Below are 14,775 nucleotides of genomic sequence, written 5' to 3'. Positions count from 1 at the left end.
CTTGTTCTTATTTGTATTCTTTATGGTATCGTTAAGAAAAAATCGCTTTTTCATTGATTACTGGACCATTTGCTTTGAAATTTTCAGTGAGTAAAGAATTATATTTTTCGCTAGAAGGCTATCACTTTTATTTATTTCAAATATTCTTGTGAGCTGCATGGGATTTGATTTTCTGTGTGCTATGAGGTCGTGCCAATTTTCCACTAGGTGGCGTTACGTGTCATAGTATTTGAGCATAGCTCTCTTGTTTCTACTTATTATTGCGACGCTTCCAAGCGCGAGGTCTGGGCGTTGGATTGCTTTTGCTACATTTCGCGCAATCCACAGTCACTACCAATATTAATAGCTGAGCAATGAAAATAATAACATTTCGCAATCCCGTGACAAGTGTCGAATGCATGCAAATTGCAATACTAATATAAACTGTGTACCGTACGGGCGCATATGATTCATGTCAATAGTTTGAATGTTACTCTACCTTACGCAATCAAAATCAAGTTACAGTATCAACTTCATAATGTAATATATATATCGACCCAACAGCCCAATTACCTAATCTCAGAGAGTGAAATCTACAACCAAACACATTTTGTCTTTTTTCGTAATCTTAACATTGGCTGGTGTCGTGCCGAAGAAATAGTACCGTTACAGTCGACTTCCAATGCTTTGAACGCACTAAAATATAATACGGAAGAATGATTTAACAGTTAAATTTTATACAAGAAGTTTTGTTTATATGTCTATTGATATTACCAGAATTATTTTGTCGTTAGAACGATATGGGTTCTGAATGATTTTGGTTTGTTTACAAACTGACGTTTATTGTTATGCTTCAGGCTATCCATTATGTATTACATCATATCGACACTGAACTATCGCGATGAAAACAACGCAAAGGCGTTCCAGAATATCGATACAGAGAGTCATTGTAGCTAGCAGAGTTACTGTAGTGATCCAAATTGGCACTAAGATTTTGTAGTCTAACACTTAATCGTATCCAAGTTTGATATAACAAAATAAAGCTTAACCTGAAAAACGTGAGATGAGGAATTTTGTGTCATGGTGTAAATGGGACGCGTATTTATTCCTTTCCCTGTTGTTTATAAAATCTGTTATGACTCGGGACTTCAGTGTCTCGAACTCAAAACTTCGCATAGACGCGGCCTTGACTCGAGACTCGAATAACCAGTGACTCGCCCAGGGACTCCTACCCAACAGTGAATACACATTCTGATAAATTATAGAAATAAAATATATGTAAATCCAAAGCATTTTTTTAAATATTTCATTCACTTATTTTTAATTGTTTCAAACAGTTGGTTATAACAATGTGATACAAATGTTAAAAAACACGTACATAAAAAACATTTATACAAAACATATTTACCTACAGGAATTTTAACAGGAAAATGTGATAATGAGGCCTGGGCATTTCGAATCGGATAGTAAATTATTCGAATCGGTTTAGACGAAAATTTCGAATTGCCGCAATCTTGTTTATTTTACTTGGACGCCAAAGGTCGAGGTGAATTTCTCAATTGTTGTCATTGAAGCTTTTATAATACAATTCTGACATATGACTATTTTCTTCCTAGCGAGTTAGGGATGAAACAAGCTTCTTAATGCTTGTGAACGCCAGCGAACCGTTCGAGTGATGAAATATATATTTTCCTGTTTAAGTGCATGGAGGACACATCACAATTAAAAGTCACATATTTTAAGTATTGGAGATTCGAGTTGAAAAAACTATTTGATTCGATTGTGAAATCGTCAGGTATTCAAAAATGTCCAGCGCTGGTGATAACAAACACTATTTGTTAAATGTAAAATAACTTGAATGCAAATCTAAATTAATAGTCGTTTCTTAAATGTAATTCTTCATATACAGTATATTATACGATTTTCTTCCCCTTTCATCCAGATACTATTATATTTCCAGGGCACTCAACATTATTGCTAGATTTGAGAACATATCTATATTTGCATGAATCGGAATCGTGAGGAATTGCTTCACACTCGGCTGGGAGAATGGCAATTGTTTGCCTGCTGAAAAACATAAACAGAATATTTAGAGAGTTTTGTTTGCGTGCGGTACTAAGGTTTCTAATTTTACATTAAGTAAAAAGATTATTTATCACAATCATCGTCATAATAACTGCTTTAGACGCGTGTAACTTTACAATCAAATTTTACAATCACTTACTTGTTACAGCAAGATGTGGCCACTGATTCAATTATTCGATAAACTATTAACAGTAGAGATGGGAGGTGTTTATTAGATTCTTTCATTTCGGTGAAGCCGAGTGGACATGATGGTGGAGGATTATTACGATCAATATCTTCAAAATAGGTTTCAACTTCAACAGGTTCAGGAAAGCCATGTGGTGTCAGTAGTGAACAGTTGAGATGAATCTATATATATATATAAATGTAATAAACAAATGTGTTTAAAAGATGTTTTTGTTAAACAGCAATCCATGACAGAGTACCAATACATGCGTGATAAGATGCGATGTTGCATCGACATTCAACGCATGGTTTATCGTTCCACACTTCACCAACTTCATAAAATTTCGTAGTTACACTTGAAGAAGTATTAAACGTGTGCTTGCACCTTCTATCCCCTGTTATATTGTAGACACAACTGCCGCTGATGCATCCAACAATTGCAAATGAGATCAACGTCACAAAAAACAACATTTATCGCGGAATATTTCATCTTGTTTATAAGAAACAACTTCAATAATTATAATTAAAGCAAATAAGGTTTTGATTTTAAACCACAACGTAAAAATTTGAAAAACAGCGGAGTAACTAATTTCTACAGAAATGATTTCTATTGTGCTGTATCTGACATAATCACAGTCTTATATATTTTTCTGAGCACCTGATAAAGTGACTTTCTCCATTTTTAATTTGTTTACAAATCACAAGAGTGCAAGTAGTCACGTTTATGATTTAAAAATATATATTTTCGACGAAATATTTTGTCTGTATTACTAATATGTTTACTAAAATTTAATATTTTATCTTTGTCGATTTTATGTTTTGGTCTAAAAATAAATTGTATGAAATATATTTAGCCTTTCAATTTCGTTATGACTAATTCCAACATTCATTCGCGTCAATTATTTCACTTTGGAGAAATTAATAACTATCAATCACGCCAAGTACTGTCACATCGCTAATGACGACGAAAACATGAAATTGCAACGCTGTATATCCCGAAAAACTTAAAAGCAAATTGATTATTCTACATATGAATTCTTGTATCGAGTTTTGGGTTTTGTTTAACGAAAACACTTTTTACAACCTTGCTTTATTGAAACTCACCTCTCGTGTAAAGAAAATATATGTTTATTGAATAACCAATAAATTTCATTTTATTGATTAGTATTTTTCAACTTCTGGTTTTATATCGGAAGCGCAAATAACTCACAGTTAATCACAGCTCATCATACCACGTGGTTCATGGCTATATCTGTATTTGTTATTGAAACGCTTTTAAAAATTTAATTTTTGCAATGAGTAACTTTTTCAAATCCTTAAGTCGTCCTACTATAATTACTGTTACATTTATATATCTTTATTCTCGGTATTCCAGGCATAAATATGTTTAGAAAACAGAATAGTTTAAAATAATCTGTAAGAAACGTTGGTTGTAGTAGTGTTCCACAAAGAAACCTGATCGCTTTATCACATATTTTCAGATAACTTTTCATTTTGATACAAAACTTTTTTAATAATTCAATCAATTTTAAAACATATATTATTACAAAACTCTTTTGGCAATTTTAATCATATTACATAAAATAGAATCAAAAATAATGGCTGGAAATCGCTTGAAAAAATAAACATAATCTGGTTTATGATGGGTTGTTATCGTGTCCATTTTACACTTTTTCTGGTTTAATATTTAATTTTTAAATCAAAATGGAAATTGAACCAAAAAAACACATTTCATACAAAAACATTCTCGTCAATGAAAATCGAAGGCAAAGTCGGTTTATTTCGTTGACGCCAACCTCGGCCGAGCCCGACAATAACAGTCCGTGGCCAAAAAGTTTTATGGAACCTGTGAAAATAATAAAAATTTGTAGCAACTATAAAATAATATTAATCGTTAGTTAACTTTCTATAGCATTTGTTTCGCAGAAAATTAGGAATCAGAACAATATATATTCACTCAATTCAGACTCTAACAATAATCTGAACATGAAGGCACTTTGTTTGAAGTTTTAGATATACAGTAATTTCTAAGTTATCGCTAAAAGTTGTTTATGATTATACTATTGGAGACGAAAAAATACAAAAGTTTTTTTTTATAATATTTCTTCAGTTCCAACTCTCGCCAATAAATGTAATTGCGTAACTTACGTCAAGCTAAATGGAATGTAAATGAAAGTAGTCGCAAATATAAAATAGGAAACTATTTCTAATTTACCGAAAACAAGTGAGTAAGTTATCATTTTTCAAAAAAGCTCTTATTCCAGAAATTATATGAAAAATTAGGAGTGTTTACTTTCGTTACAGTGAACTAAAATAACACGACAGAACGAATCGCATTCATTTTTTCCGGTCCCGGAAAGTATAAAAGGCGGCGAATATTTCAAATACAGAACAACTAAAATTGAACAAAACAAAACAACAGAAACAGAACAAAAGAAATTGGTTAACTCTAATAGTTTGCAAACTTCTGAACTGTGTTATAAAATCGAAACCTGAATAATTAAATTCGTTTCCTACAAACAAAATGAAATTTTCTGCGATGAAAGTGGTATTTATAACTTTGATCTCATTTGCAATTGTTGGGTGCATCAACGCCAGTTGTACCTACGATATATCAGGAGATACCTGGTGTAGACACACATCAACTACTCCTACAAGTAGATTTACAAATTTTTATGAAGTTGGTGAAGTGTGGAACGATGCGTTGATTGTCGATGCCGTCCCGTAACTTACAGAGTATGAATCAGTAATAATTGACTAGTATTGGACAAAAATTTATATGGATCGTTTCATTATTAATATTATTATGTTGTTGTAGTCGCTACAAGGGTATGTATTACTTTTATAATGTGTGGGATTCATGGGATTTGCTTTTCAATCTTAAATTTTGTGTGATGACGTCTTTAAAATTAAAAAGTGCGCACCATGCCAGCGATCTGGTGGTCAGCGAAGTAGGGAGGACTACCGCTACTATAAAAGATTTGATACCAGTACTACCGTAGTAGCATATATTTACGGTACTACTTCGTCTTGGCTTTCGTGTTCTTATGTTTGAGCATTGTTCTCTTGTTTTTTCTTGAAAAATAATAAAGTTTTTAAAATTCCATTTCTCAACTTTTGTACAGACTCATCTAAACTGTTCGCTACTCGTAGAAGATGAAAGAACTGGCACTGATGAGGTTGAAACCGAATTTATAAATCTTGGCAACGTCTATCCAACATCATGTCCGTTCGCCTTCACCCAAGTTACTGATTCCAATAAACATCTCGCATCTCGAATGTTCTTAGTTTATTGATTTGTTGACACTGTCGCCTCATCTTGCTGTGACAGGAGGTGGGTAAATATAAAATTTGAAGGTAGAGTTAGGTGCACTTCAATGTTGTCAGTTCTGGTGGACCATGAAGCTTAGCGGCTTAGTCAACTAGGAATACAAGTTTATGAAGGTTTTACAACACTTTTTGTCGATGATTTTTCTAATATTTTGTTTATGTTTTGCAGCATGCAACTTGCCGTTCTACCAGAGGATTGTGAAATAACTTCAGTAGGCAGTGGCGAAATAAAAGTATTTTTAAAATCTAGTAGATCTAGCTGAGGTAGTGACGTGTGAACCCAAAATTTGAATAGAGATTTCATCATCGTTAAATTTTTGAGGAAATGGGTGTAATGTACAAGGGTCTCTTCTTGAATCCATTCATATATATATATATATTGTAATTTTTTTTTCAGGAAAAGTGATTTCATCGTGAAAATGTATCATTGGATTTTGGGTTCGGTGTATCGCAGATTCCTAAAACGAGGCTTTCTATTTCTTAATGCTTGTCTTGGAATTCAACAATTTTCAGGAACACACCAATTGAAGCTTTTATGAGTTCAGTTGATACTAATAGATTTCTAACCAGTTTAAAACGATCTCAGCTCAAATTAAGTTAAACACTTCAAACTCGGCTCTCAAGCCTTAACGTAAAAATCAGACTATTAATTTCATTTCTTATAATGTCTAAATATTGCGTCTAACTATACAAAACGTTTCTCTCTTTATGGGCAGGTTCGGTGATTACCGACCACACCATTAAACTAATCTTTTCTAGATCGATTTGTTTCGACTTTGTCACGTAAGTTACGAGACGCAGTGATTACCACCTCATAGCGGCTCCTGCTACGAACGAACCGCGGCGTCTCTTAATATGGTTTTATGGCGCTATTACCAGTATATTCACAAAGTCATGTACCAGATTTTAGTTCACCATGCGAAATTATATCTACCTAAATCTGAAACCTAACCCCAAATCAATCGAAACTGTATCTGTAAGAAAAATGTTGTAACTTACCCAAAGTGTGTCACGATCAGGGGCGTTCCTGCCATTACAGCCTACATGCCTTGGTTTGTGGCAGCACAATTTACCCGCCATGGTTTTCAATTTGATGTCGTGGTACCCCGCCTCACGCCATTTGTTTGTGGCAGCTAAATAGTAAGCCGCAATGATTTGACCATAGCGGCCATGGTTTGTAAATCCCGCCATGATTTTGCGGCAGCTTCAGACGCCACAAGGTGCCTCAAACTGCATTTGTAATTTACGACGAATTACGTGGAATTACGCAAAGTTACGCATAATCTTTTCTCAATCAATTTGTTTCGACCCATTACATCGAAGTACGCAAAGTTACACATAATTATTTCTCTTTCACGCATTTAACAAGTACCATCCTTATCCTCAGGTCCAGATATCGGCAGCACAATTTATACGTTAGGTCAATATGCCCAAGCAGCAAACTTTTGATTTATAACGTTAAAGATGGCCGGGAACCGTTCATAAATCATAAATTCATAAATCAAGAAATTCCGGACAAACTTTTCCCAGGAAAAAAGGTTAAAGCCCAAATGACACACAAACTGTTCGCCAACAAATGGGAACACGATTGTGGCTTGATGGAAGATTTACACAGACGATTCAAAATCCTTTTTGGGAACATTGGTTTTCCTAATAATAGCGATTATATATGATGTTGCTATGAAAGATTTGAAAAATAAATTGAAAGTCCGTCCTTCCTACCCAACATACATACATTGTTTGTAAATTGAATGAATTAAATATATGTAAATTCAAAGCATTTTATTTTACGTCAAAATTTTAACTTCAGGGCACTGAACAGTATTGTCAGATTTGAGAACATATTTGTCTTTGCATGGTTCGGAATCGTGAGGTATCGCTTCACACTCGCTTGGGAAACGGGCAAGTGGGTATCTGAAAAACATAAACATAGCGAGTTATGGTTGCGTGCGCTACTGAGGGTACTAATTATACATTCTGTAAAAAGATTATGTAACACAATCATCATCATAACTAACTGCATTTAGGCGCGTGTAACCTATTTAATTAGATTTTATAATCACTTACGTGCTACAACATCTTGCTTCAACAGTTTCGATTGTTCGAAAAACTAGGAACATTAGAGATGGGAGATGTTTACTAGATTCTTTCATTTCGATGAAGCCGGTTGGACATGATGATGGAAGAATATCAATATCTTCATAAAAAGATTGAACTTTATCAGGTCCAGGAATTCCATGACGTGTCATTAGCGAACAGTTCAGAGTCTGTATAAATATAATATACAAACGTGCTTAAAAGGTTATTTTTGATTAAACAGCAATCCATGACAAAGTACCAATACATACTCTGTAAGTTACGGGATGGCATCGACATTCAACGCATATTCCATCGTCCCACACTTCACCAACTTCATGAAAATTCGCCACTCGAAACACTGGAGTAATATTGGGGAAGTGTTTACATATTCTACCTTCTGCTGTACCGTGGTAAATGCAAGCGGCGTTGATGCATCCAACAATTGGAAACGAGATCAACGTTATAAAAACAGCCTTTATCGCGAAATTTTTCATCTTCTTTATAAGAAAAAAACTCAATAATTCAAGCAAATAAGGTTTCGATTTTAAACCACAACGTAGAAATTTGAAAATCAGCGGAGTAACTAATTTCTACAGAAATAATTTCAATTGTGCTGTATCTGACATAATCACAGTCTTATATACTTTTCTGAGCACATGATGAAGTGATTTTCTCCATTTTCAATATGTTTACAAATCACGAGAGTGCAAGTATTCACATTCGTGATTTTAAAAAAAATATTTTTACGATAAGATGACAAGTTTTTTTAATAATGTAGAAAGTTTTAATTTATTTTTGGAAATACTTTGTCTGTATTACTAATCTGTTTACCAAAGCTTTATATTTTATTTCCGTTGATTTTATGTTTTCGTCTTGAAAAATTTGTATGAAATATATTTAGCTTTTTAATTTCGATGTGACTACTTCCAATTGCGTGAAATCTCGAAAACCACTTTCATTCGTGTTAATTATTCAACTCTTATGGAGAATATAATAACTATCAATTACGACCGGCATTGTGGTATCGCTAATGACGACGATATGCTGTATATCCCGTAGGAAATGAAATTTCCGATTTATGTATTTGTCTGCTTCGTTAAGGATGGTGGCTGCGACAAATTTCATTAATTTTACGTGTGATTTATATATAGGTGATTTAAATTGGTCCTTAAATTGTGTCATAGTGGATTGTTCAAATCCCATGGACAATATCTTGTATTGGTTTGAATAGCTTGCAAATCGCCAAATATGATATTGATAATTATCATATTGGTAATTGTAGAAGAGTTTCACGAAGGTTTATAATTAGTGCTTTATCGCATATTTTTAGATAATTTGTCATTTTTGTTTTGATACATTTTATTTTAAAAATTGGAACAAATTCACAACATATTTTATTATAAAACTATTTTGGAAATTTGAATCAGATTACCTAAAATAAAACCGAAAATAAAAGTTGGAATTCGCTTGAAAAAAATCAAATATTTAAATACATATTTATTCACGTTCTGAATTAAGGGATGGTGCTTTCGCTTCTCGCTAAAAGTTGTTTATGATTATAATACTAAACATAAAAAAAGACAAAAAATTGAAATTTTCCATTATATTTCTTCAGTTCAAACGCTCGCCAATACATTTTGCGTAACTTACGTGAAACTGATTGGAATATAACCGAAAGTAGTCAAAACTAAAGAAAGAAGCAATTTCAAATTTATAGAAATTGAAACAAAACACCAAAAAACTTCTAAATTTGTTAATTGTTGAAATATCTGCAATTTTTCGGTGACATTCCTCCAAATCAGAGTTTTTCATAAAACCTACCTTATCATATCATACCTTATTCCGTATGTATTGGTACTTTGAGAAAATATCGAGTTTTTAGCGCATTCATTTAATAAATCATTTATTATACAGACTCATCTGAACTGTTAATTACTTGTAAAAAAAGGAATGACAACCCTGATGAAGTTGAAACGAATTTATAGATATTGATATTTAAAATCTTCCATCATCGTGTCCAGTCGGCTTCACCGAAATAAAAAAAATATACTGAACGCTGAAAATCTTTTAACTGACCGCAGTGATCAACAACCTCAATTAAATTTACTTGCCTATAATCCATGACCTTAGAAACCTTACTTAAACCTTTAACACCATATATATTCCCTTGAGCAATTTACCTACCTCTGTAAAATACCGCCCTAATTAATTTTAATTATGATTCCGGTACTGTTATTGATTAATAGTATTTGAAATAATTTGGACGTTATTTGGCTTGTTGTGGCTTCTATTGGATGAGTGAAGCAGGTTTAGCCCACCTCTTCATACATCTAACTTGGCAATTCTGATTGGGCAATTTGGCATTAGGGGACTCCAATTATAATCAGCTTGGCGATATCTTTTGAGGAATACTTTTCTATCCACAATACATTACTCTTGTTGACTAATTCGGTATCCAATTTGGCAATCCTCATAAAAATATTAATTTGGTGTGGCAAAAAAAATTTATTCATTTTTTTTTTCATTTGTTTGTATATTTTCCTTTTTACTGAGTAATTTAATTGATTTGTTTGTAGTGGATTATCGATTTGTTGATACTCTTGTCGTATCGTGCTGTAACAGAGGGGTAATTAAAAACATTCATGGTAAAGTTACACTCGCTTGAATGCCGTTAGTTATGATGATGGTGATATGATCATTAAGATAAATAATTTTTTCCGAATGTAAAATCAATAATAACCTACGGTTATTATCAGCAACTTCATACAAAAATGACTTTTGCAGTAGCGTATGGAACTCTGTAGAATAGGCAGTCATACGGTAAGAATATGCTTTGTTATTGTTGCATTTGTATCGTGTTTAGTGTATATATTATTTTATGATATAGTCGGCAGAGTTGGGGTGGGTTCAGTCATTGATGCATTATACCAGTTGCAACTTCCCGATTTTGATAATCAGCTTGTAGTCAATTTTTATTGTTGTGAGGTGTAATTTAGTGAAATTTTAGATGATTTTTTATTCTTAATAAAATGTAATTTTTGATTAAAGGTTTGTGACACAATAATAAAAGTGTCTTTCGGCCTGAATAAGTTACGGATTCAGCTTCAATAGCAGGAGTTATTCTAATGGGTTTTTGCCGAGCACAATATTTGAATTAGCCCGGAAGGATATATATAAGGAATGCGTGTTCACAGTTAGAGGGTACAAACGTAGGCGAAAAAAACACTAGTATCTAGTATGCTTTGCTAAAAGTTTGAACGAAAAGACTCGATGAAACAAACCTTGGAAGTTGGAATCGAATCAGTTTAGTTATGCTGTATTTAACATATTCGCAGCGTTTCATACTTTTCGAGACCGGAAAAAATGAATGCGATTCGTTCTATTTTCGTTTACTATAGCAAAAGTGAACACTCTTATTTTTTTCTATGTTTGCAAATACATTTTTTTAAAGACAACTTATTCACTGATGCATACAGCGCAAACATAAATCTAAAATACGTAATCAATCTTTTAGATAGTTTTATGAAACAACTCAGATCTGGAAGAATGTCACCGAAGATTTGCAGCTATTTCGATAACTTCTAAATTTAGTAGTTTATTTGTGTTTTGTTTTCCACAAATTAGAAATTCTCCTTAGTTTTGTTGGGACTATTTCCAGTTACATTCCATTAGTTTCACGTAAGTTACGCAATTAGATTTATTGGCGAGCGTTGAAGCTGAAAAATTTCATGCAAAATTTTGAATTGTTTTCATTTTTTACATTTGGTGTTATAATCATAAATAATTTTTTGCGAGAACTAGATTCCTGCATATCCAAAACTTCAAACCATGTTCTTTTACGTTCAGAATAATGGTTGAGTCTGAACTGGGTGATTACATATAATTACATTGTTTTCATTCCTAATTTTTGAGAAACAAATGTTATAGAAAGATTACGAGTAATAATATTTCATGATCGTTTTATAGTTATCACAAATTTTGATTATTTTCACAGGTTCCAATGAAACGTTTTTGGCCTCGGGCCGCTTGTTGTCGGTTTCGGCCGAGGTTCGCGACAAAGAAATGAACCGACTTTGCTTTCGATTTTCATTGACGAGAATGTTTTGGTAAAATGGAGTGTGTTTTTTTATTTCAATTTTATTTTGGTTCTTTTGGTTTTTATCTGAAAATATGTGATGAAGCGCTAATTATAAATCTTTGTTGAACTCTTCTGCAACTAACATTTCTCACAGAGTAATTTAAACTATCCTGCTTTCTGAAAATATTACTGCCTGGGATTCAGAGAGTAAAGATATATAAAGGTAACAGCAATTATAGTAGGACGACGCCTTACGAATTTGAAAAACTTTTTCTTTGCAAAAATTTATTTTCTAAATACGTTTCAATTCTTTAACATGAAGGAGACTGATTTCTGAGCGAAGAGTTGCGGACGAACAGTAAAATAGTTTTATATTTATTTCCAAAAAATTGAAAGGAAAAACTACTGAAAATAGACGATTGAATTTTTTTTATACTACAATTCCTGATTATTTATGGCAATATATATCAATCTGATACTTGGTGATTTGTAAGCTATCCCAATGCAAGATATTGTTCATATAAGATACTGGTTGTGGAAAACAAATCCTGACACAATTCATGGAGCATCTATGAAGTCACACATGAAATGAATGCATAGTTTTGTAAAATTGTTGCAACTTTCAGCTTCAACGCAGCACAAAAATACGTATCCGAAAGTTCTATTTCCTACGGGATATACACCATTGCAATTTCCTATTCTCCATGTCATTTGCGATGTAAAAGTGCTCGGCGTGATTGATAATTTTTAATTTCTCCAAAGTGAAATAATTGACGCAAATTAAAGTTGTTTACGAGATTTCATGCAATTGGAAGTAGTCATATCTAAATTAAATATCTAAATTTATTTCATAGAATATATTTGAGGACGAAAACATAAAATCGAAAAAAATGAAATTATAAAATTTTGAAAACAGATACTTACAAAATATTTCTATAAATAAATTAAAACTTTCTCCATTATTAAAAAAACTCGTCAACTCGTCGTAGAAAATATCTATTTTTAAATCACAAACGTGACTACTTGCACTCTCGTGATTTGTAAACAAATTGAAAATAGAGAAAAAATTAGCTTTTTATCTGCTCAGAAAAGTATATAAGACTGTGATTATGTCAGATACAGCACAATTAAAATTATTTCTGTAGAAATTAGTTACTCCGCTGATTTTCTACGTCGAGGTATAAAATTGAAACCTTATTTGCTTGAGATATCGAATTCGTTTCTTACAAACATGATGGAATGCTCCGCGACAAAAAAATGTTTTCATAACTTTGACTGCATTTGCAATTGTTGGCTGCATCAACGCAAGTTGTGGAAACCGTATAACCGGAATTAGAAAGTGTCAACACTTTTCAATTACTCCCATGAGTATAATTATGAAATTTTATGAAATTGGTGAAGTGTGGAACAATGGACCATGCATTGAATGTCAATGTAACATCGCATCTTATCAAGTATGTATGGGGACTTTGTCATGGATTGTTGCTTAACAAAAATAACTTTTTGGACACATTTGTTTATTACATTTATACAGATTCTAAACTGTTCGCTTGTGTCAGAAAATGGATTGCCTGGACCTGCTAAAGTTGAAACCGTAATTGAAGATACTGATCGTTTTCATTTTCCATCATCATGTCCACCCAACTTCACCGAAATGAAAGAATCTAATAAACATCTCCCATCTATAATGTTCGTAGTTTATAGAACAATTAAAAATGTTGCCACATCTTGCTGTGACAAGTAAGTAGTTATAAAATTTGATTGGATAGGTTACACGCGCCTAAATGCAGTTAGTTATGATGATGATTGTGATAAATAATCTTTTTACGGAATGTAAAATTAGTAACCTTGGTACCGCACGCAATCATAACTCTCTAAATAATTTGTTTATGTTTTTCAGCAGGCAAACTGCCATTCTCCCAGACGAGTGTGAAGCGATTCCTGATGAGACCGATCCATGCAAACAAAAATATGTTCTCAGATTTGACAATACTATTGAGTGTCCTGTAGATATAGCAATATCTGAATGAAAGGGGAAGGAAATTCTATAATATATATAAAGAATTACATTAAAGAAACAATTATTGATTTAGATTTGCATTTAAATAAATTTACATTAATTAAACAAATACCGCTAATTGTCACATTTTCCTGTTACAATTTCAATGAATATTTTTGGATGTCAATATGATTAGTATAAAATGTTCTGTATTTGTGTGTTTTTAAACATTGTACCACATTGTGACGAGTTTAATACAACTGAATACTAGTGAGTTAAATAGTATATATAATAAAATGCTCTGAATTTTCATATATTTAATTTCTTTAATTTGATAGAATGTATGTATATTCAGTGTTGAATAGGTGTCCCTGAACGCCTAGTCGCGATTCACAGGTTATTCGAGTTTCGAGTCATTGGAAACAATACAGTGACACTGCTAACGTGAGACTGCTAACTGCCATGGATTTTTGTACCGATATTCTTTAACGCCCTGCGTTGTTTTCATTGCGAGCTCAGTGCCAGTCTTACGCAATTTATAATGGAAAGCCCGAAGCCTAACAATAAACGTTCGTAAACAAATAAAAACCATTCAGAACCCCTATCGTTCTAACGACAAAATAGTTCTCGAAATTATCAGTAGACATATAAACAGAATTCCCTGTATAAGATTTAACTATAAAATCATTCTTCCGGTTTATATTTTAGTGTGTTCAGAGCACCGGGAGCTGACTGTAACGGTAGGCTACTATTTCTTCTGCACGACACCAACATATGTTAAGAATACGTAGAAAGACAAAATGTGTTTGGTTGTAGATTTGACTCTCTCAGATCAGTTATTTGAGCTGTTTGGTACATATAAAATAAAATTATGAAGTTGATATCGTGATTTCTATTTTATTGGGTGACGTAGAGACTGTATCAACACTATATTCAAATGGCGACTTAATTTAATTAGTATGAGTTTCTAAACGCCGTCTTTTTACTTGAGTCATATACATAGCCTATAACGTCATTGAAGTTCGCACGCATTTTACACTTGTTACAGATTTGTGAAATT

At 32.7% G+C, this 14,775-nt stretch overlaps 3 protein-coding genes and 1 long non-coding RNA gene across 6 annotated transcripts; 1 reads left to right on the top strand and 3 right to left on the bottom strand.

The window, feature by feature from the left end:
- Positions 1-1,269: 1,269 nt before the first annotated feature.
- Positions 1,270-3,338, bottom strand: LOC144422717 (uncharacterized). 2 transcript variants are annotated; one of them, XM_078112464.1, is made up of 3 exons: positions 2,500-3,338; positions 2,204-2,412; positions 1,270-2,043 (listed from the first exon to the last, which is right to left on the bottom strand). In XM_078112464.1, exons 1-3 carry the CDS (start codon positions 2,698-2,700, stop codon positions 1,914-1,916), a joined length of 540 nt encoding a protein of 179 aa, XP_077968590.1. In that variant the 5' UTR covers positions 2,701-3,338; the 3' UTR covers positions 1,270-1,913. The 2 variants fall into 2 exon arrangements, with proteins under 2 accessions (XP_077968590.1, XP_077968586.1); XM_078112460.1 differs by having other exon boundaries at positions 1,270-2,046; positions 2,500-3,325.
- Positions 3,339-3,453: 115 nt separating this feature from the next.
- LOC144422725 (uncharacterized) lies at positions 3,454-7,033 on the bottom strand. Its single transcript, XR_013475346.1, has 2 exons — positions 6,559-7,033; positions 3,454-4,075 (listed from the first exon to the last, which is right to left on the bottom strand). It is a non-coding gene; the product is annotated as an uncharacterized LOC144422725 (long non-coding RNA).
- Positions 7,034-7,326: 293 nt separating this feature from the next.
- LOC144422710 (uncharacterized) lies at positions 7,327-8,249 on the bottom strand. The gene is made up of 3 exons (XM_078112456.1): positions 7,908-8,249; positions 7,627-7,826; positions 7,327-7,473 (listed from the first exon to the last, which is right to left on the bottom strand). Exons 1-3 carry the CDS (start codon positions 8,130-8,132, stop codon positions 7,347-7,349), a joined length of 552 nt encoding a protein of 183 aa, XP_077968582.1. The 5' UTR covers positions 8,133-8,249; the 3' UTR covers positions 7,327-7,346.
- Positions 8,250-11,752: 3,503 nt separating this feature from the next.
- LOC144425605 (uncharacterized) lies at positions 11,753-14,501 on the top strand. Of its 2 annotated transcripts, none has more exons than XM_078114932.1 (3): positions 11,753-13,170; positions 13,251-13,456; positions 13,620-14,501. In XM_078114932.1, exons 1-3 carry the CDS (start codon positions 13,081-13,083, stop codon positions 13,744-13,746), a joined length of 423 nt encoding a protein of 140 aa, XP_077971058.1. In that variant the 5' UTR covers positions 11,753-13,080; the 3' UTR covers positions 13,747-14,501. The 2 variants fall into 2 exon arrangements, with proteins under 2 accessions (XP_077971058.1, XP_077971055.1); XM_078114929.1 differs by having other exon boundaries at positions 11,758-13,170; positions 13,617-13,980.
- The last annotated feature ends 274 nt before the right edge of the window (positions 14,502-14,775 follow it).

This window comes from Styela clava, chromosome 1 (genome assembly GCF_964204865.1).
Source record: "Styela clava chromosome 1, kaStyClav1.hap1.2, whole genome shotgun sequence".
In the NCBI taxonomy this organism is placed as follows: Eukaryota; Metazoa; Chordata; class Ascidiacea; order Stolidobranchia; family Styelidae; genus Styela; species Styela clava.
The sequence above is the reverse complement of the archived record's forward strand: the minus strand, read 5'-3'. Positions and strand labels throughout refer to the sequence as shown.